The sequence below is a fragment of the Gopherus evgoodei genome, chromosome 1 (assembly GCF_007399415.2).
Source record: "Gopherus evgoodei ecotype Sinaloan lineage chromosome 1, rGopEvg1_v1.p, whole genome shotgun sequence".
Lineage (NCBI taxonomy): Eukaryota > Metazoa > Chordata > Testudines > Testudinidae > Gopherus > Gopherus evgoodei.
Window position 1 is genome coordinate 52,541,033 of NC_044322.1, and position 21,556 is coordinate 52,562,588.

The 21,556-nt window shown below is 44.5% G+C and overlaps 1 protein-coding gene across 4 annotated transcripts in view; it reads left to right on the forward strand.

The window, feature by feature from the left end:
* Window positions 1–21,556, forward strand: part of ATP7B (ATPase copper transporting beta) — a 99,182-nt gene that overhangs the window by 38,294 nt on the left and 39,332 nt on the right. For 2 of the 4 annotated variants that reach the window (XM_030564303.1, XM_030564308.1), the window contains exons 1-2: window positions 5,265–5,332; window positions 18,722–19,958. In XM_030564303.1, coding sequence (XP_030420163.1) covers window positions 5,327–5,332; window positions 18,722–19,958 — 1,243 coding nt within the window. In that variant the 5' untranslated portion in view covers window positions 5,265–5,326. Of the gene's footprint in view, window positions 1–5,031; window positions 5,333–18,721; window positions 19,959–21,556 lie in introns of those variants that run through there. The other 2 variants (XM_030564309.1, XM_030564294.1) reach the window with 2 other exon arrangements.

Genomic DNA, 21,556 nt, shown 5'->3' on the forward strand with positions numbered 1-21,556 from the left:
AGTTCTATGATCTGTCGGGGATTTTCCCCAAAAGACCTTGACAACTGTCCCCACTCTTTCAAGTCCCATTCTAGCCATCCTTTATATTCCACAATATTAGCATGTTGTAACCGTCCATCATTGCCCATATAAGGTTGATCGTGCACCTGTAAAGGCATCTCTCTAACTATACATTTATTACTCACAAGAGATTTGACGGAGACATCCTCTGGGCTATCCTCGGGGGGGGGGGGGGGAATGCACCCTGCCGTACCTGCTTGGACATTAGCCTAGTAACTACTCCTCCCGAGGTTTGCCCCTCCATTTCCTCCTCATCCTTCTGCAGAAATTCCAATCTGGTATCCTGCAGATTCCCCTCTGCTACAAGGAGAGAGTCCCCCTGCGGAGGAATAGGGGCAGGTGCAGAGGGGACCAGCTGACGAGTCAAAACACGCCGTGGTCTACACCCTTCATCGAAATAACCTGGAGGGGGTTCACTCTCGGGAGAGTACCTGACTGCCATAATTTTTAAAGATTTCCACAGCTCTGCTGCTGTGTCCCAACAAAACCAGTAACATAACTGTCCCGGATGGTCTTTTTCGATCTGGCTCTTTACTCCTCTTAAGGCAGCCTGTTCGAAAGAGCCATACAAAGGCCACCTCATCTCCGGGTCGGCCAATACCGCGGTATACCCAGTCCAATTCCTTACACATAGTGTGTACAATTTCTTCCTAGACATTCCTGTCTGTACTGGGAGTTTCCCTTCATTCCATAACTTATTTACAATCCCCAACGGACTCTCAAGAGGCACGCTAGTCCCTTGACCCATGGTGTCTGACAGGAGCCCTCCAACTGGCGTTTACCCTGCTGTCCAATACACGACCCCTCAATATTGAATTGGCTGGGAGAAATCTCCTGTGGCGCCTTGCCAATTCATATATGAGTGGTCTGACCACTGGACAGAGGTACCGCACCAGAAGGAATCCCGGACGAGCCCCCAAATTGTTAGGTAATAAAGCAAGTCCTCACTCACCTCTCCAGCACCCGAGTTCGTGCGGAGTTGGTATAGGGCACGCAATTCTGTCAGAGACCAGACACCAATGCGTTGATCAACGGGCTCACACTATCCCAAAAGCTTTAGAATAAGTGTGGCACCTTTATTAGGGGTGAGCATCAATATTTATACACAGAAGTAAACAAAGTGATTAACAAAGATAATGGTCATGCATAATCAATCAAGATTTTACAGGAAAAGCAAGTTTAACAAGTAAATGCATAGAGATAAAGGCTAATGGCTACTTGAGAAAGGGGGTGTCATGAGTAGTTTGCAGGTCAGTGCTTTGTTCGATAAAGGGTTCAGAAAGGATTATGCAGAGACGGCCAGTCTGGGTGTGTTTTGGCTCCCCAAAGTTCACCAAAAGTTTAGACCCAACAACGTGAATATGTGAGATCTCATCTCAATATGATTTTAAAGCCCTTATAGCTGCAAAGAAAATCTTGAAAACACCAGCTGAGTGGACCTCAGGGCTCAAAAATGCAAAAGAAAATTAAAAGAACTTTATAATGTATATTCAGATCTTTTGCATTTTAACCCGTCATGATTTTGGGGGGCTGCCTTGTGATTTTTGAACACAGAGGGATGGCAATACTGCATTTGTTCTCAATGATGTATCTAAATCAGAAGAATGGGCAAATGGCTCACTTGGCAACCAAGGCCATTCTGACTTTGTGAAATGGTAGATTAGGAGTACTTTGAGTAGTAAAATTTCTCAACTTCCCTCTTCTGTTCCACTTGACATGCATGCATCTGAGCCTGTTCCTTTTGTCTGTCAGCTTAAGGAAATCTAACCCCCTAGGTTTGTCCTTGAACCCAGGCTTCTCATGTTGCAGTGCAATTGTTTTGGAAATTTTAAGATGCTTTCCTTTTGAGAAGAACCTAGAGAGATTAGAAATGGGCAGCAACCATCTTTTTAAAAATGCAGGCAACTTCATCTTGGGAACATAATCTGCAAGCAATGAATGTCTTCGTTTGGGTTTAGAAAGCACTTAGCACATTATGGATGCTACCACAGTCTAAATAAATAATAATGTTTAGCAATTCCTGATGCCTTAATAAAGCAAACTCTGAGGTGTTCTTTTAATTTTCTGGCATGTGTTCCTTATCCTCATAATACTCTGCTATTGAAATCCTGCATTTCTGCAGAAAGTATCAAATTACATACCATCAAACCGAAATGCACCCTTATTATTTCTAATCAAACCCATAATGTGCAAAAACAGCCCTGGAGCAATGCGTCCCTTTACATCTTTGCACCAAAGCCTAAATGAGATCCTTAACTTCTATCTACTATCACTGATCACCTGAACGTGCCTCTCCCATCAAGAGAACTATTTGCATCCAAAAAGCTCTTTTAAAATGCAGATCCATATCTTGCAAATATTAAAACAACCTTTTTTGTGCAAGCACAAAACCCTATAATCAATATGGTTACTTCAGTCCATATCCAAATTAATATTCAATATCCCCTCCCTCAGTCAGGGAAGATGAAGACACTTTACCAAACTTAGGGCAGATCTACACCTAAAATGCTATATCAGTGCAGCTGCACTGCTGTAGCTTAAGTGAAGGTGTTCCTACGCTGGTTGGGGAGCTTCTCCCATCAGCGTGGTTAATCCACCTCCACTAGAGGCAATAGCTTTGTCAAAAGGAGACACTCTCCTGCTGACATAGTGCTGTCTACTTGAGGAGGGGGCTAGTTTATTATAACTACGTTGCTCAGGGAGATGGATTTTTCACACCCCTTAGTGATGTAGTTATACTGATACAAGTCTGTAGTGTAGACCTGGCCATAGTCTGAGAGTCCAAATTTATCTTAACTGGAACTTGTCAGAAACCAGAATTTCTGTCCTGCAGGAAATACCAACATTTCAAATTTTGAAAATTTTTGAATCCAAACAAAAAGCTGAAATTTCATGCAACACAAAATCTCTGAAAAATTTCAATTCAGGATCATTAAATCATTTTTTGTTGCACTAAATGTTGACTTGTATAGTTAAAAGATATGTTACATATACAAGTATAAATTTATATTACATGTAAGTAATAATAAAAAGTACAAAAATATTACATATAAAAGTAACCTAATAGAATACATAATATATTAAACTATTAATTGTAAATATTATGCAATATATTAGGTTACTTTTATTTATAAAGTATTACAAATAATTAGGGCTGTCAATTAACCATAGTTAACTCATGCAATTAACTCAATTAATTGTGATTAAAAAATTCAACTGCAATTAATTGCACTGCTAAAAAATAGAATACCAATTGAAATATATTAAATATTTTTTGTTTTTTCCTACATTTTCAAATATATTGATTTCTATTACAACACAGAATACAAAGTGTACTGTTCTCACTTTATATTATTATTTGTATTACAAATATTTGCACTGTAATATCCCACTCCGCCCCAGGCCCCATCCCCACCTCGCCCTGCCTCTTCTCACGCCCCCCCCCACTCTGTCCAGGCCCCACCTCCACCTCACCCCTTCTTCCAAGCCCCCACTCCAACCCCACCTCTCCTCTTCCCACCCAGTTCAGCCCCCTCCCCCAAGCATGCCTCATTCCCGCTCCTTCCCCCCAGGACCTCTTGTACACCATAGAACAGCTGATTGCGGCTAACTGGAGGCGCTGGGATGGAGGGGGAGGAGTTGATTGGCAGGGTTTCCAGTGGACGAGAGGCATGGGGTGGGGGGGAGGAGAGGGAAAGTTGGCTGCCAGTGGGCGCTAAGCACCCACTAATTTTTTTCCGTGGGTGCTCCAGCCCTGGTGCCTATGCCTGGGAGCTTAAATTCATAACTTTGCAAGACACTAAAAATCATGGGCTGACTAGAAAGACTGCATTTATGGCTTATTACAACACACTATAACCCATTAAATAACACACAGACAGGTTTTTTTTCTGCCTTTCACCCCTGTGACTGGAGAGGTGTTAACTGGCCACTTTACCTTGAATGGTCCTTTGCATAGAATTAACACATATTTCTAAATTACTTGTTCCAGGTTGTATTTAGCTGTGACATGCTGAGTACATTTCCCAGACCCGAAGACGAGCTCTCTGTAAGCTCAAAAGCTTGTCTCTCTCACCAAAATAATTTGGGTCAATAAAAGAGATTACCTCACCAACCTTGTCTTTTTAGTTTTCAGTTAATGCAGCTGACAGCAGTGCTTTATGCAGGGTTGCTGAAACAATTCGTACAATGTGAGTACTGAGAGCCATTGAACCAAACTGAAAACCCTGTATAAAATGAAAACCACTTCAAGCCTGGAGGTGCGACAGCACCCCTAGTTCCAGCACCCATGACTGTATATTTGCAGTAGTTGAATAACTTTTCATATAAATTCAAGTCTGACAGGCTGGGAAATAACTATCTGTCAGTATCAGAGGGGTAGCTGTGTTAGTCTGGATCTGTAAAAGCAGCAAAGAGTCCTGTGGCACCTTATAGACTAACAGACGTTTTGGAGCATGAGCTTTCGTGGGTGAATACCCACAATCTGAGGCATGTCTGAAATATAGAGGGGGCAGTATTTCATTCAAGAAATTGCCGTTCATTTCATAATAAAAGGAAGTAGATTATGTGGTCCTGCCAGTAGGCTGTGTGTCCAGGAGATGTGATTATGCACACGGCCACAGAGGAGATACTGCTTGGCTGTTTGAGTTAATTATGCACTGGGTTGCTGCACACAGGTCATGTTTGAGGAGCTTGTGAAAGGCAGCCTTGGCTGAGCAAGCAGAAGTGCCGTGTGCAAAGATTAGTAGTGCTGCATGCAGTTTGGTGAGTGCAAAGAGATGCCAATTGGTGGGGAATGTTTGAATCGGGTGCAAGAGTATACTGTTGAGTGCAGCATGGTACTTACATATAAAGGGGGCAGATTAGAATTAGGAGTTCACCATGAACACAAAAAGAGGAGAACATTGATGCAGAGGAAAAGAACTTTTGTTCTGGATATCACTGGGAGAAGTTTTTCTGCTAATTTAATGGAATAACATGTCTTAAAAATTCCCATTTGGCGTTACAATACTTGAAGCCTGGAGAGATAATGGAGAGGGAATCAGACAGTGATTTGAAAAGGGACCAGTCCACCCTGGCTACTTTAAACAACAAAAATGTAACTCTGGTGACTTTTCATAAGCGGCAATCATCTAATGCTGTGCCTGCACTACTGATTGTCAGTGAACCTTCCAAGTCAGGATCTCCTGGAAAAGCAGGGGACTGCTCTCAGAAAGAAGAGAAAGTTTCACAGAGTTACTCGGTGGGAGCATCAGAAGTCAACAGCATGAATGTAAGTTTGCAACTAAATGTACTGGAGCTTAAAACAAAATATACTGGATATAGATTGTTAATTGATACATTACCCCTTTATATTCAAAGTTCGTTATGATCCCAGGAGTGGTGATGTATAACCAATGTCTGTAAGATCCTTGGATTTTTCTCGCATAAAAAAATTGCTGTACAAGTGCAAAGTATTTTGAAATTCTCTGAAAGATCATCTATAAATGCAGAGTTTTAAAATATTTAGGCAGCTTTAACTAGTAGGCGTCATTGCCAGCTCTACCTAGAATAATATGAAGTGGGAATCCCTAGTAATTACAACATATACATATACTATGTTCGCCTTCCTTCTTTTTAAGCTGCGTTTATTTCAGAAATTAGGCATCAGTTTGTGGTTTGGTTATCCTGTGGAATGAGAGAAATTGCCTGAACAGTGAAAATGATCGTAATTATAGATAAGTTACTTACCTATAACTATACCAGTGAAACCGGCAAAAGATCATGGTAGCACAATTGCCACAACTGCCTTCTCGCTCAGGCTTGTCTGTAACTATATCATAGTTTTGTACAGTAAAACTTATTAGGAGGAAGTGCTATTTCATTTTGAAAAATGAACTTGTAAAATGCGGTTGTGATTCTTACTAAAAATACAGATAGTACAGCATAATACTAAAGTGCACATAAACTATAACAGTGTAACTTGACTCATAGTCTGGTATTTTAACTGACAGGATATTTTTAATGACTTATCTTTTAAACCCATGTATGTTTATAGTTTAGTTTCAGAGTGACTTAAACAATTACCATCAAACTAGAATGAAATGACAATCAGGAACAGACCAAGTAAATCTGAAGGCATTTACTATCTCTAGTTGTTTTATGGAAAACATCTATAATATGAGAAACAAACATGACATAGGATTAGGTTACTTCTGCCAACTGGTCTTTTTACAAACTTGGTTCAGGTATTTACTATGTTGAGTATACTGTACTACTAATTATACCAGAAACATGAAAACTGCATGTAGTCAGGTTTTTTTCATTCCAGATCAGAAATACAGTACATGTACCACAGAGGCTTCCCGCCTCTGCGCCAATGTAAAAGCTTTAAACGAAGCTGCTTAAAGTAATCTATTTTTAATTAAACTTAAACTGAGCCCTTAGAGGCATTAAATGTGCTGTATATGGCATATCAATCTAGTAAGACTTGCTACAGTTACTTCAGCCTTTCTTTGCCTTCTTTCCTGTTGGTAAAATGGGGGTGACAGTACCTCCTTCACAGAGATGTAACAAGGTTTAGTTAGTAAAGTGCTTTGAAGCTATAAAGGATCATATAGAGGTATTGCCTTTTAAAATTCATCTTCTCCTGAAGGATGAATTCCATGGAATAATACCGAGCTCCTGGTTGTGCTTTTAAAAGGGCCAAGGACTGTAACAGCTATGTATGGCTGTTAGCTACTAATAACAGTGAGTAATAATAGCAGCTATTATTACTTGTTAATGGTCTTCCTTTGTTTTGTGTTACTACACTATGTTGAGAGTGAAGGGAGGAAAGAAATGTCTAGATGGACACTCATGGCTGACAAAGCAAAAAAAAAATTTTTTTACTCATTAAAATGACATTTTTAATTGTAAAGTAGCTGCTGTTTTATTACAGATTGAGCTGGTAGCACCTCCTATTATTGAGGCTGGGAGGTGGGGAGAGAGTATAATTTGCCTGTGCAAATTGTGCAACAATCTGAAAATCCCAGCAGCTAGGCTGAGTGACAAATAAACTCAGACAAGATGGATGTCCTTGTTTAGGGCCCTACCGAATTCACAGCCATGAAAAACTTGTCATGGACCGTTAAATTTGGTCTCCTCCTGTGACATCTGTCTTGTGTGCTTTTACCCTATACTGTACAGATTTCATGGGGGGGGAGATTAGCGTTTCTCAAATTGGGGGTCCTGACCCAAAAGGTAGTTGCAGGGGGGTCACAAGGTTGTTTTAGAGGGTCATGGTATTGCCACACTTACTTCTGTGCTGACTTCAGAGCTGGGTGGCATACCATACCATGCTACCCTTACTTATGTGCTGCTGCTGGCAGCAGCTCTGCCTTCAGAGTTGGGCTCCTGGCCAGCAGCCACCACCCTCCAGCTGCTCAGCCTAGGGCCCTAGGGAAGTGCCCCCCACAGCACAGGACCGGGATATCATACAAGAAGATCTGGATGATCTTGTAAACTGGGGCTGGGAGGCTAATGGGGGTCAGCCTGCGCTCTGGGGCTGGGGGAGGGAGGCCATGCAACCTGCGTGGGGGTGTGGGGGACGGGACTGTGTGCCCTTCCAGCTCTTCAGGGCTGGGGAGGGCTATGCTGCTCGCCCAGGGCTGGGGGGGGGGGCACCTGCCTCTTGCCTGCCCGGCTTTCCGGGACTGGGGGCACTTGGACATCCTGGGAGTAAGTGGGAAAGGTAGGGGGCTGGCTGCCGTGCCGGGAGGAGGGGAGAACTCTGGGCTTCAGCAGGACGGGGGGGCCCTTGGCAGAAGGGGTGATCTGGGCTAGGGGATAGCCTCCTGGGGTTCACCCGCTGCCCATGATCTGTAAGTACCTTCATGAAGAACAAATATTTGATAATGGGCCCTTCAATCCAGCAGACAAAGATATAACTAGATCCAATGGCCGGAAGTTGAAGCTAGATCAGAGGTCGGCAACCTTTCAGAAGTGGTGTGCCAACTCTTCATTTATAGATTCTTTAATTTAATATTCACTTTAATTTAAGTTTTGCATGCCGGTAATACATTTTAATGTTTTTAGAAGGCCTCTCTCTATAAGTCTATACATTATATAACTAAACTATTGTTGTATTGTAAAATAAACAAGGTTTTCAAAATGTTTAAGAAACTTCATTTAAAGTTAAATTAGAATGTTGATCTTACACCGCCAGCCCGCTCAGTCTGCTTCCAGCCTGTGGTTCTGTTCCCCTAGGCCAGCAGCAGGCTGAGCGGTGCCTGTGGTCAGGACCCCAGCTGGCAAGGGTCCGGCAGCCAGAACCCCAGACCGGCAGCAGGCTGTGCGAGGCCGGCTGCTGGGACTCCAGACCGGCAGTAGGCTGAGCAGGGGTCAGGGCGGTCAGAGGCCGGGGGAAGGGGGGTTAAATGGGGGCAAAGGTCCCGGGGAGCTGTCAGGAAGGAGAGGGAGGGTGGATGGGGTCGCAGGGGGCAGTCAGGGGCAGGGATTCCAGGGGCGGGCAGGGGACAGGGAGAAGGGGTGGTTGGATGGGGCCGAGGGGCCATCAGGAATGAGAGGAGAGGTTAGATGGGGTGGGGGGGCAGTCAGGGGACAGGGAAGGGAGGTGGATGGGGCAGGGGTCATCAAGGAACACAGGGGGTTAGATGGGGCAGGAGTGGGCCACGACCCCCTTGTGGGGTGAGGAGGGAACCGGTTGTTAAGATTTTGGTAGCTCATCACTGGCCAGGAGGGTTGGAGGCTGAGGAGGCGAGCAGGCGGACAGTGATGGGGATTGAGTATGCGTGCCAGGGAAGGGGGGGCAGGTGAGCCGGAGGAGTGGGGGTCTGAGGAGGTGAGCGGGCGGGCATTGGCGGGGGGGCAGGTGAGCCGGGGGAGTGAAGGTCTGAGGAGGCGAGCGGGCGGGCATTGGTGGGGGGGCAGGAGAGCTGGCGGTGGGAGGGGAGGGCTGAGGAGGCGAGTGGGCAGGTAGTGGCAGGGGGGGCAGGTGAGCTGCGGGGGCTGAGGAAGCGAGCGAGGAGTCAGTGGCTGACCTGTTCTACTGATCTGATCTGGCTCCCATCCCCACTCCAATGGTTGCAGCTGTCTGGAGGTGCTACCTTCCACGCCTTCGTCAGTCATACCTCGTTCATTCAACAGGGCAATTGATTACAAAGTGGGGGGAAGATCTTACTCTACTTCTAGCAAAAAGACATTTTTCTTTTACTGTAATTATACTACCTTAGGGGTCCCCTATAACATATTACTAAGGTTCAATACCGTTGTTTTGGCGGGGTGGCGCTGGGGAAGGAGGGTTTGTTTCCACAGGGTGGGCGGTGCTTGGGAGGCAGGGGGATTGTTTCGGGGGGGCTGGGTGGTGCGGGGGGGGCGGTTCAGCAGGGCTAGGGGTGTTTCGGCCCTCAGCTGTTTTCTTTGGAGTAACATGGCCCTGCCGCTTTATGAGTTGAGCCCCACTAGGCGCTGGGGAGGCTGCAGGGATGTGACTGGCAAAACCTAGGAATTTTAATGTCCCAGGAAAACTTACAGATTTCCTGGGACAGCTACCCTAAAACAAACAAAAACAAAATGAAAAAAAAAAGGGCGGGAGGGATAATCCCAGGAAAACCAGGACGGTTGGTAACCTAGTCACAGTTGTTACCTGTTTCCTGCAAATTGGTCACACCCAGCTTGTTTTTTCATCTGACTCCTATAAACTGGAGCAAAGCTCTGGAAGATTGTCCCCCAGCCCTTTGTCTGTTGCACACCTCTTGCTCAAAGGATGTAGAACATACACAGTCTGTAGTATGTAAGTAACCGGAACATGATTTTCTCATAAGAATATTTTAAATATACAAAGTGGGCTTTATTCCTCTGTAACTAAGACTTTCTTGTTAGATGGGTGATTGGGAATCCTCCTTAATGCCCATCTGCCTCGCTTTATTTTTCGTTCTATCACATCTTTATAAAGAGAATAAAATCCTTGAGCCCTTAAACAAATGTTACATATTTTTGTAACCTTTCAACAAGACTCGTCAAAATGAAAATATGGGCGTGTTTGATTCTATATCTTAAGGACAGTACTGTTCATAAGAGAGACTTATTTAACTTTCTGAAAGGATTCTTTTCCTTCTGTCACATCACATGCCTGTATTTTTAGCTAACAGCTGAGGGGCGGGAAACACAGTCATTTAAATTTAGCTTTTATTTTGAATTACTTTTTTGAAATGGGATTGGAAACCACATACATGCCTCTGAACCTCCAATCACTTCCAGTTGCCCCTGGAAAGGACAGAATGGACTAAAACAGGATTTTTGTTGCGGAGAAAGGGAATGACGATGGGGATTGGGAAAATGAGTTCTTTGTGTTAAACTTTTACCATTTTGGGCCTGACCCAGGCATCTGGATTCCTAAGTTATCTGCCCACGAGGCAAAATTACATGAATGGATTTGAAGTTCTGCTTCAGATGAACAAGGCACCCACTTATGTAAATAACTGGTTTAATTCTAATGTGAATTAAGCAAGGATATTAAGGACCAATCTTATTTACTCTTTTTATTACTGACTTTGGCACAAAAAGTGGGAGTGTGCTAAGAAAGTTTGCGGATGACACAAAGTTGAAGGACCGGGATATCATACAAGAAGATCTGGATGACCTTGTAAACTGGAGTAATAGTAATAGGATGAAATTTAATAGTGAAAAATGCAAGGTCATACATTTAGGGATTGTTATAACCTTAGTCCCAGATTTGGACCTTAGCGTCCAAAATATGGGGGTTAGCATGAAAACCTCCAAGCTTAGTTACCAGCTTGGACCTGGTACTTGCTGCCACCACCCAAAAAATTAGAGTGTTTTGGGGCACTCTGGTCCCCCTGAAAAACCTTCCCTGGGGACCCCAAGACCCAAATCCCTTGAGTCTCACAACAAAGGGAAATAATCCTTTTTCCCTTCCCCCCTCCAGGTGCTCCTGGAGAGATACACAGACACAAGCTCTGTGAATCCAAACAGAGTGACTCCCCCTCTCCGTTCCCGGTCCTGGAAACAAAAAGGACTTTCCTATTCCCCCAGAGGGAATGCAGAATCAGGCTAGCAAATCCAACGCACACAGATTTCCCCTGATTTCTTCCTCCCACCAATTCCCTGGTGAGTACAGACTCAATTTTCCTGAAGTAAAGAAAAACTCCAACAGGTCTTAAAAGAAAGCTTTATAAAAAAAAGAAAGAAAAAATACAAATGGTCTCTCTGTATTAAGATGACGAATACAGGGTCAATTGCTTAAAAGAATATTGAATAAACAGCCTTATTAAAAAAGAATACAAATCAAAGCACTCCAGCACTTATATTCATGCAAATACCAAAGAAAAGAAACCATATAACTTACTATCTGATCTCTTTGTCCTTACACTTAGAAACAGAAGATTAGAAAACAGAACTACTTCTCCAAAGCTCAGAGAAAGCAGGCAGCCAGAAAACAAAGACCCCAGACACAAAATTCCCTCCACCCAAAGTTGAAAAAATCCGGTTTCCTGATTGGTCCTCTGGTCAGGTGCTTCAGGTGAAAGAGACATTAACCCTTAGCTATCTGTTTATGACACGCCCCCCAAATTGCAGACAGTGGGGAAGCTCACTGGCGGCGATTTCCTTCTAGAACTTGAAAATAAACAGATTAATACAACACATGCACCTTTACATATACCCCTAAGTATATAACTAACAGACTTCTACATTTTAAGAACACTTTTTAACTACTGGATTCTGGGAAACTCTCACGGGAGAGAGCATCAGCAACTTTGTTAGAAGCTCCTGTGATGTGTTGAATTTCAAAATCAAAATCTTGGAGAGCTAAACTCCAACGAAGAAGTTTCTTGTTGTTTCCCTTGGCAGTATGAAGCCACTTTAGTGCAGCATGGTCAGTTTGTAGTTTGAACCGCCGTCCCCAAACATATGGGCGTAGCTTTTCCAGGGCGTACACAATGGAATAGCATTCTTTTTCACTGACTGACCAGTGACTTTCCCTCTCAGACAGTTTCTTGCTGAGAAACACGACAGGATGGAAGTTGTGATCTGTTGCTTCCTGCATGAGCACTGCTCCTATACCACGCTCAGATGCATCCGTGGTTACTAGGAATGGCTTGTCAAAGTCCGGGGCCCTGAGCACAGGGTCAGACATGAGCATCGCCTTAAGCTGGGTAAAGGCCTTTTGACACTCATCAGTCCACTTAACGGCATTTGGTTGGGTTTTTTTGGTCAGGTCGGTCAATGGGGCAGCGATTTGGTTGTAGTGTGGTACAAATCGCCTGTAGTATCCGGCCAAGCCTAAGAAGGATTGGACCTGCTTCTTGGACCGTGGGACAGGCCACTTTTGGATAGCATCCACCTTGGCCTGTAGGGGGTTTATGGTTCCTCGACCCACCTGGTGCCCCAGGTAAGTCACTCTGTTTTGGCCTATTTGACACTTTTTGGCCTTAACAGTTAGTCCTGCCTGCCTGATGCGCTCAAAGACCTTTTCCAGGTGTAGTAGGTGTTCGGGCCAGGAGTCTGAAAAAATGGCCACATCATCGAGGTAGGCAACTGCAAATTCTCCCAGTCCAGCTAGTAGACCATCTACCAGCCTCTGGAAGGTGGCGGGTGCATTTCGAAGGCCGAAAGGAAGGACATTGAATTCATACACCCCCGCATGGGTGACGAATGCTGACCTCTCCTTGGCAGGTTCATCTAGCAGTACTTGCCAGTACCCCTTGGTTAAGTCTATTGTAGAGATGAACTGGGCACGTCCCAACTTTTCCAATAGCTCATCGGTGCATGGCATTGGATAGTTGTCCGGACGAGTTACCGCATTTAGCTTACGGTAGTCCACGCAAAAGCGTATTTCCCCATCTGGTTTGGGTACCAGAACCACTGGAGATGCCCATGCACTGGTAGATGAGCGGATTATACCCATCTGTAGCATGTTCTGGATCTCCCGTTCTATAGCAGCTAGGGCATGAGGAGACACCGGGTAGGGTGGGGTTCTGATTGGGTGAGCATTACCTGTATCAATGGAGTGGTATGCCCGTTCAGTCCGTCCTGGGGTGGCTGAGAACAATGGGGCGAAGCTAGTGCACAGCTCCTTGATTTGTCGCCGCTGCAGACGTTCCAGGGTGATTGAGAGGTTCACCTCTTCCACGCCACCGTCTTTTTTCCCGTCGTAGTAGACACCGTCAGGCCACTCAGCCTCATCTCCCTGGACTGTAAACTGACAAACCTGTAAGTCTCTGGAATAGAAAGGCTTGAGAGAATTAACATGGTACACTTTAGGCTTTAGTGAGGAATTGGGAAATGCTATGAGGTAGTTTACAGTTCCCAGGCGCTCTTGGACCGTGAATGGCCCTTCCCATGATGCTTCCATCTTATGGGCCTGTTGCGCCTTCAAGACCATAACCTGGTCTCCTACCTTGAAGGAACGTTCTCTGGCATGTCTGTCATACCAGGCCTTTTGCTCTTCTTGAGCATCCTTTAGGTTCTCTCTAGCAAGGGCTAAAGAGTGTTGGAGGGTGCTTTGTAGGTTGCTTACAAAGTCCAGAATGTTAGTTCCTGGAGAAGGCGTAAACCCCTCCCATTGCTGCTTCACCAACTGTAATGGCCCCTTAACCTCGTGACCATACACAAGTTCAAATGGTGAAAACCCTAAACTGGGATGTGGTACAGCCCTGTAGGCAAACAGCAACTGCTGCAACACTAGGTCCCAATTATTGGAGAATTCGTTGATGAATTTTCGTATCATGGCCCCCAAAGTTCCATTGAACCTTTCCACCAGGCCATTGGTTTGATGGTGGTACGGGGTGGCAACCAAGTGATTCACCCCATGAGTTTTCCACAGTTTTTCCATGGTCCCTGCCAGGAAATTAGACCCTGAATCTGTAAGGATGTCAGAGGGCCAACCTACCCTGGCAACGATGTCTGTTAGGGTCAGGCACACAGTGTTAGCTCTGGTGTTGCCTAGAGCTACTGCTTCTGGCCATCGGGTAGCAAAGTCCACTAAAGTCAGTACGTATTGCTTTCCTCTGGGCGTCTTTTTTGGGAAAGGGCCCAGAATATCCACAGCTACTCGCTGAAATGTGACCTCAATTATGGGGAGTGGCTGGAGAGGGGCCTTGACCTGGTCTTGAGGCTTACCCACTCTTTGGCATACCTCACAAGACCGGACATACTTGGCAACATCCTTGCCCATCCCCTCCCAGTGGAAGGACTTCCCCAACCTGTCCTTGGTTCTGTTCACCCCAGCATGGCCACTGGGATGATCATGGGCTAAGCTTAAGAGCTTCCCCCGGTACTTAGTTGGAACCACCAACTGTTTTTGCGGCTGCCATTCTTCCCGGTGTCCACCAGAAAGAATTTCCTTGTATAAAAGTCCTTGGTCTATAACAAACCGGGATCGATTAGAAGAGCTGAGAGGCGGTGGGGTGCTCCGTGCCGCCGCCCACGCTTTCTGCTTCCTGCTCAGTCTGGAACTGTTCCCTTGAGGCTGGGGTCACCAGTTCTTCCTCAGACTGTGGACTTGGGCTTGGTCCCTCTGGAAGCGATGTAGGTGATGGGGTTGTTTCCGTTGCTGGTGAACCGCTCTCCGCTGGTGCACCTGAGGGTATTTCAGGCTCTGGCTGAGCCTTTTGGGTATGGCTGTCTTTTGCTTCGGCCAGTTCTGGCTCGCTGGCGCCCTCTGGCGTTGAGGTTGAAGATGTGGTTGCACTTGCTGGTGCTGGTTGCTGTTCCAGTTCCGGGCCTGGGACTGGAGATGCTGTGGCTGTTTCAGTGGTAGGCATGGAATCCGGGTCCACTACATCTGTCTGGGTCTTTGGTAACACAGACGGGGCCTCTGTGGACGGCTCAGGAACAGGAATGGGTCTGGAAGCTTGCCTGGTTTGGCTACGTGTAACCATTCCCACTCTCTTGGCCCGCCTCACCTGGTTGGCCAAGTCTTCCCCCAGTAGCATGGGGATAGGATAATTGTCATAGACTGCAAAAGTCCACATTCCTGACCAGCCTTTGTACTGGACAGGCAGTTGAGCTGTAGGCAAGTCTACAGCTTGTGACATGAAGGGGTAAATTGTAACTTTGGCCTTTGGGTTGATGAATTTGGGGTCAACGAAGGATTGGTGGATAGCTGACACTTGTGCCCCCGTGTCTCTCCACGCAGTAACCTTCTTTCCGCCCACTCTCAAATTTTCCCTTCGCTCCAAGGGTATTTGAGAGGCATCCGGGCCTGGGGATCTTTGGTGTGATGGTGGTGTAATGAATTGCACTCGCATGGTGTTCTTTGGACAGTTGGCCTTGATATGTCCCAGTTCATTACACTTAAAGCATCTTCCATCTGATGGGTCACTGGGCCGAAGTGAGTTACTGGAGACTGGTGAGGTGGAAGGGTAGGGTGTCTGTGGCTTTACTTGGGTGGTATGTGGGGTCTTTGGCTGTCCTCGGTTGTAGGGTTTATGGTCTGTGTGCCCCCTGGGGTAATCGTTCCCCTTGACAGTAGCTTTTTTGCTTTCTGCCAGTTCCATCCATTTGGCTCCAATCTGCCCCGCCTCAGCGAGATCTTTGGGTTTTCCATCTTGTATGTACCGTGTGATGTCTTCAGGAACACCATCCAAGAACTGCTCCATTTGTATGAGGAGGTTCAGTTCTTCCAAGGTTTGAATGTTGTTTCCTGTTATCCAGGCCTCATAGTTTTTTGCAATGTAGTAGGCGTGTTTGGGAAATTTCCACTTTTGGGTTCTGAAACGCCGATGGGCATGATCTGGGTTATCCCCATCCTGTATCTGGCCTTGGTTTGAAAAAGTTTATAGTCATTCATTTGCTGCTTAGGCATTTCGGCTGCCACCTCTGCTAAAGGTCCACTGAGTTGTGGCCTTAATTCTACCATGTACTGGTCTTCGGGGATGCTGTACCCAAGACAGGCTCTTTCAAAATTTTCCAAGAAGGCCTCAGTGTCATCACCTGCCTTGTAGGTGGGAAATTTCCTGTGCTGTGGAGCAATAATTGGCGCCGGGTTGTTAGGGTTGGCTGGCACATGCAGCCCAGCTTTTGCCAACTCCAGTTCATGTTTTCTCTGTTTTTCCTTCTCTTCATTCTCTTTTTGTTGTTTTTCCATTTCTCGGCGGTGGGCCGCCTCTTTGGCTGCCTGTTCTCTTTGGTAGGCTACCTCTTCTTCTTCTAGTTTTCTTTTGTAGGCTGCCTCTCTTTCTCTCTCTCTTATTTCCATCTCTGTTTGTTTTATTTCCAGTTGTCGCCTGTGTTCAGCTTCTCTGAATTGGGCTTCGGCCTCAATTTTTGCCTTGGTAGACATGGTTCCTGTTTTCTTGTGTTGGGGTGCCCTCCGGTGTTTCTCTTCTGAACTGCAGGCTCTCTGTTGCCTCCTGAAGTCTGCCTAGCAACAGTGCCTTTAGCTAATCTTCAATGTTAAGTAAACCTGAAAAACCACTTTATTTGCATTTATATAGTGCTGGTATGACTCTCAATGGGAGTGCTATTGTGTGACAAAAGACTCTTAACAGTCTGGTAATGGCTTCTTGCTTAACATGCAAGCCACAACCTGCCAGAGAGAGCAGAAAAAAAAAATTCTCTCTGGTTCCCTTTTAAAACCAAACTTTTTCTCTGTGCTAAAAAGCCCTTAGCAGAGAAAAGAAAAAGATAATATTCCTACTGGCTTCTGGATTCTGTCTATCTCCCACCCGCTGCCACTCATGTTATAACCTTAGTCCCAGATTTGGACCTTAGCGTCCAAAATATGGGGGTTAGCATGAAAACCTCCAAGCTTAGTTACCAGCTTGGACCTGGTACTTGCTGCCACCACCCAAAAAATTAGAGTGTTTTGGGGCACTCTGGTCCCCCTGAAAAACCTTCCCTGGGGACCCCAAGACCCAAATCCCTTGAGTCTCACAACAAAGGGAAATAATCCTTTTTCCCTTCCCCCCTCCAGGTGCTCCTGGAGAGATACACAGACACAAGCTCTGTGAATCCAAACAGAGTGACTCCCCCTCTCCGTTCCCGGTCCTGGAAACAAAAAGGACTTTCCTATTCCCCCAGAGGGAATGCAGAATCAGGCTAGCAAATCCAACGCACACAGATTTCCCCTGATTTCTTCCTCCCACCAATTCCCTGGTGAGTACAGACTCAATTTTCCTGAAGTAAAGAAAAACTCCAACAGGTCTTAAAAGAAAGCTTTATAAAAAAAGAAAGAAAAAATACAAATGGTCTCTCTGTATTAAGATGACGAATACAGGGTCAATTGCTTAAAAGAATATTGAATAAACAGCCTTATTAAAAAAGAATACAAATCAAAGCACTCCAGCACTTATATTCATGCAAATACCAAAGAAAAGAAACCATATAACTTACTATCTGATCTCTTTGTCCTTACACTTAGAAACAGAAGATTAGAAAACAGAACTACTTCTCCAAAGCTCAGAGAAAGCAGGCAGCCAGAAAACAAAGACCCCAGACACAAAATTCCCTCCACCCAAAGTTGAAAAAATCCGGTTTCCTGATTGGTCCTCTGGTCAGGTGCTTCAGGTGAAAGAGACATTAACCCTTAACTATCTGTTTATGACAGGGATTAATAACAAGAATTTTTGTTATACACTTGGGACTCATCAGTTGGAAGTAACAGAGGAGGAGAAGGACCTCGGAGTATTGGTTGATCACTGGTTGACTACAAGCAGCCAATGTGATATGGCCATGAAAAAAGCTAATGCGGTCTTGGGATGCATGAGGCAAGGTATTTCCAGTAGAAATAAGGCGGTGTTAGTACCGTTATACAAGGCCCTGGTGAGACCTCATCTGGAATACTGTGTGCAGTTTTCATCTCCCATGTTTAAGAAGGATGAATTCAAACTGGAACAGGTATAGAGAAGGGCTACTAGGATGGAGACTCAAAGCTTGGCTTGTTTAGCCTAACCAAAAGAAGGCTGAGGGGAGATATGATTGTTCTCTATAAATATATCAGAGGGATAAATACCAGGGAGGGAGAGGAATTATTTAAGCTCAGTACCAATGTGGACACAAGAACAAATGGATATAAACTGGCAATCAGGAAGTTTAGATTTGAAATTAGATGAACCATCTAACCATCAGAGGAGTGAAGTTCTGGAACAGCCTTCCAAGGGGAGCAGTGGGGGCAGAAGACATATCTGGCTTCAAGACTAAGCTTGATAAGTTTATGGAGGGGATGGTATGATGGAACAGACTAATTTTGGCAATAAATTGATCTTTGACTATTTAGCAGTAAATATGCCCGATGGGATGTTAAATGGGGTGGGACCTGAATTACTACAGAAAATTCTTTCCTGGGTGCGGCTGGTGAGTCTTGCCCACATGCTCAGGGTTTAGCTGATCGCCATATTTGGGGTTGGGAAGGAATTTTCCTCCAGGGCAGATTGGCAGAGGCCCTGGGCGGGTTTTCCCTTCCTCTGCAGTGTGGGACACGGGTCACTTGCTGGACGATTCTCTGCATCTTGAAGTCTTTAAACCACAATTTGAGGACTTCAGTAGCTCAGACACAGGTTAGGGGTTTATTACAGGAGTGGGTGGGTGAGATTCTGTGGCCTGTGCATTTTCCTGGCATCAGTTAATTTAGCAGCACTTCCACCTGTGTAGAATGTTGCTGTTTTGGAACTGAGAAGTTACATCTAGGTTTTTATTGTTTATTTTTCTTATACTTCAGGCTTTGTCTAAGTCTAGCTCCCCTGCTACTTGTGTACAGGAACCAACCATGAAGCAGAATTTTGCTTTTGACAACATCGGCTACGAGAGGAGCGCTGAAAATATGCCCTCTCTGCTTCCTCAAACGAGCACCATCACAGTCAATATTTTGGGTATGACCTGCCAGTCTTGTGTGCAGTCGATAGAGGGCAGAATTTCCAAGGTTAAGGGCATTGTGAGCATCAAGGTCTCCCTTGAGCAGAGCAATGCTGTAATAAAATATATACAGTCAGAAATAAGCCCCCAAGAGGTTTGCCAGGAAATTGGAGACATGGGCTTTGATGCCAGCATTGCAGAAGCAAGAACTACAGCATCATCTGTAAGATCGACGTCCTTGGGCGAAGCACTAATGAAGCTGCGAGTAGAAGGTATGACATGCCAATCTTGTGTCAACACCATTGAAGGAAAGATTGGAAAACTACATGGCGTGCTGAGAATCAAAGTCTCCCTCAGTAACCAAGAAGCAGTCATTGCTTACCAGCCTTACATCATTCAACCTGAAGACCTCAAAAAACACATTGATAACATGGGGTATGAAAGCACAATTAAGAGCAAGCAAGCCCCATTAAAGCTTGGTATGATTGATCTAGAACGCTTGCAGACTACATGCACAAAGAAAACTCTAGCCACCTTGAACAATAGCAGTGTGGAGCCAGTGGTGGGCAAAATGAATAGTACAACTACTATGAAACTGGGAGTAGAAGGGATGCACTGCAAGTCTTGCGTCAAAAACATCGAAGGAAATATATCAGGTCTTCCAGGCGTACAAAGTATTAGTGTGTCATTGGAACATAAAAATGCTGTTGTGCAATTTAACCCAAACCTAATTACCCCAGTATCTTTGCAACAAGCCATTGAGGCCCTTCCACCTGGTAACTTTAAAGTCTCCCTCCCTAATGGAGTGGAAGCAAATAACGGAGAGCTTTTATCAAAGGCAGCATTTTCATCACCTCAGTTTCATAGCAGATCCTCTGGGGATCAGCTGACAAGCACATCTGTACTTCATATTGATGGAATGACCTGTGGGTCCTGTGTACAGTCCATAGAAGGCACAATGTCCCAAAGGAAAGGGGTACAACATATATCAGTTTCATTAGCTGAAAGGACTGGAATCATACACTACAATTCAGCTGTAACTAATTCAGAAGAGCTAAGAGGTGCTATAGAAGACATGGGATTTGATGCTTCCATTCTCACAGGTACTTATATGTTTTCTATAAGTAAGCTAGAAGAAAGTGAAAAAAATTACTTTTAAAATTGATTGTGTGTGTGTGTGTGGTGTTTGTTTTGGTTTTAAGGCTAGAAGTGACCATTATGATCTGGCTTGTCCTGTATAATACAGGCTATATTTATTTATTTATTTATTTCCACATTCAAGTGAGTGCGTTATTGGGCAAAAGCGTTGTTTTAAGTTACAGTATGCAGTCAAAAGTCTAACCAGTAATATAGTGGCTTTTAAATAGCAAAGAACCTGAGAAAACATATGAGCTGCACTCCACTGAAACAGGTTTCCACTCTTCTCCCCTCCACCCACCAACCTGGTGTGAGTATAAATAATACACACAGAGAACAAACACTTTAATAAAATATCTTGCAGTTAAAAGCAACTATTTCCCTCACTGGAACTGCTGCCTGGTATCTCAAGGCACGTCTACGCTGCAGCTGGAAGTATGATTAGTAGCTGGTGTAGATGTACTTGCGCTTGCTGTACTCTAGCTAGCTTGCTAAAAATAGAAGTGAAAACATGGGCTGCGCCAGCCAGCCAGCTAGAGTAAAGTTAGCGCATATATATCTATATAGGCTGCAGATCACACTCTCAGCTGCAGTGCAGATGTATCCTTAGTAGATCTTCTGTACCTCACCTGTAGAATGGTTATGCCAAGGGCCTAATCCTCCTTCCAGTGAGTCAATGGCAAAACTCCTATTGACTTCAGTGTCAGGGGTGCTGGAACAATTTATTACAGTGGGGGTGCTAAGAGCCATTAAATCAAACTGTAAACCGTGTATATAATGGAATCCACTTCAAGCCAGGGGGTGCAGCATCCCCCCACACTCCTAGTTCCAGCACCTATGTTCAGTGGGAGAAGTATAATGTATAAATGTATAGAACAAGTGCACTGTGTCGAGCACATGAGTTTAATGGTTAAGATGTTGCTATACTGCATAATCTCATTTACTTGGTGAATTTCAAAAGCAAGAATAATAGTAGTAAAAAGCTATTGCTTTACTCAGCACATAATTTTGACAGGTTTCCACACCCCTTTTTGCTTTGTCCCATTCCTAGGTCTTATTTTTGGACACATCAATTTTTGGCACTGTCAGCCATTGTGGTGGTGGGGGGGTTATTTTTAAAATTGAATTTATCTTTATTGGGTGTATTAGAACTAAATGAATAAAAATAGCTTTCATACCCTTTCTTCATTTTTTAGCGGAAAATGTGCTTTTTACACATTTAGTGCAAGTCTGCATAAAGTCTAGTGAACAGGTGTGCAAAGTCTGAATGGCAGAAGAATACATTTTTAATATGCGCTTTTAGAGAGTAACTTTTTACGGAGTTAATACTTTTCTAAATAAAGACATTAAATAATTGTGCACGGGCTTACTGACAGAAAGGCGAAGTATTTATACACACACACACATTTTTAGAGGAAAATATTTTATATGCAATTAGTACATTGTTTATTCAGCTTTGTTTAGCAAATGCACAAATATACCAAAGTAGTAGAGAGAGAGAGAGAAACTATAGTTATAGAGCTCATTACATACTAAAATAATTTTAAACCACCAAGAAAGGAAA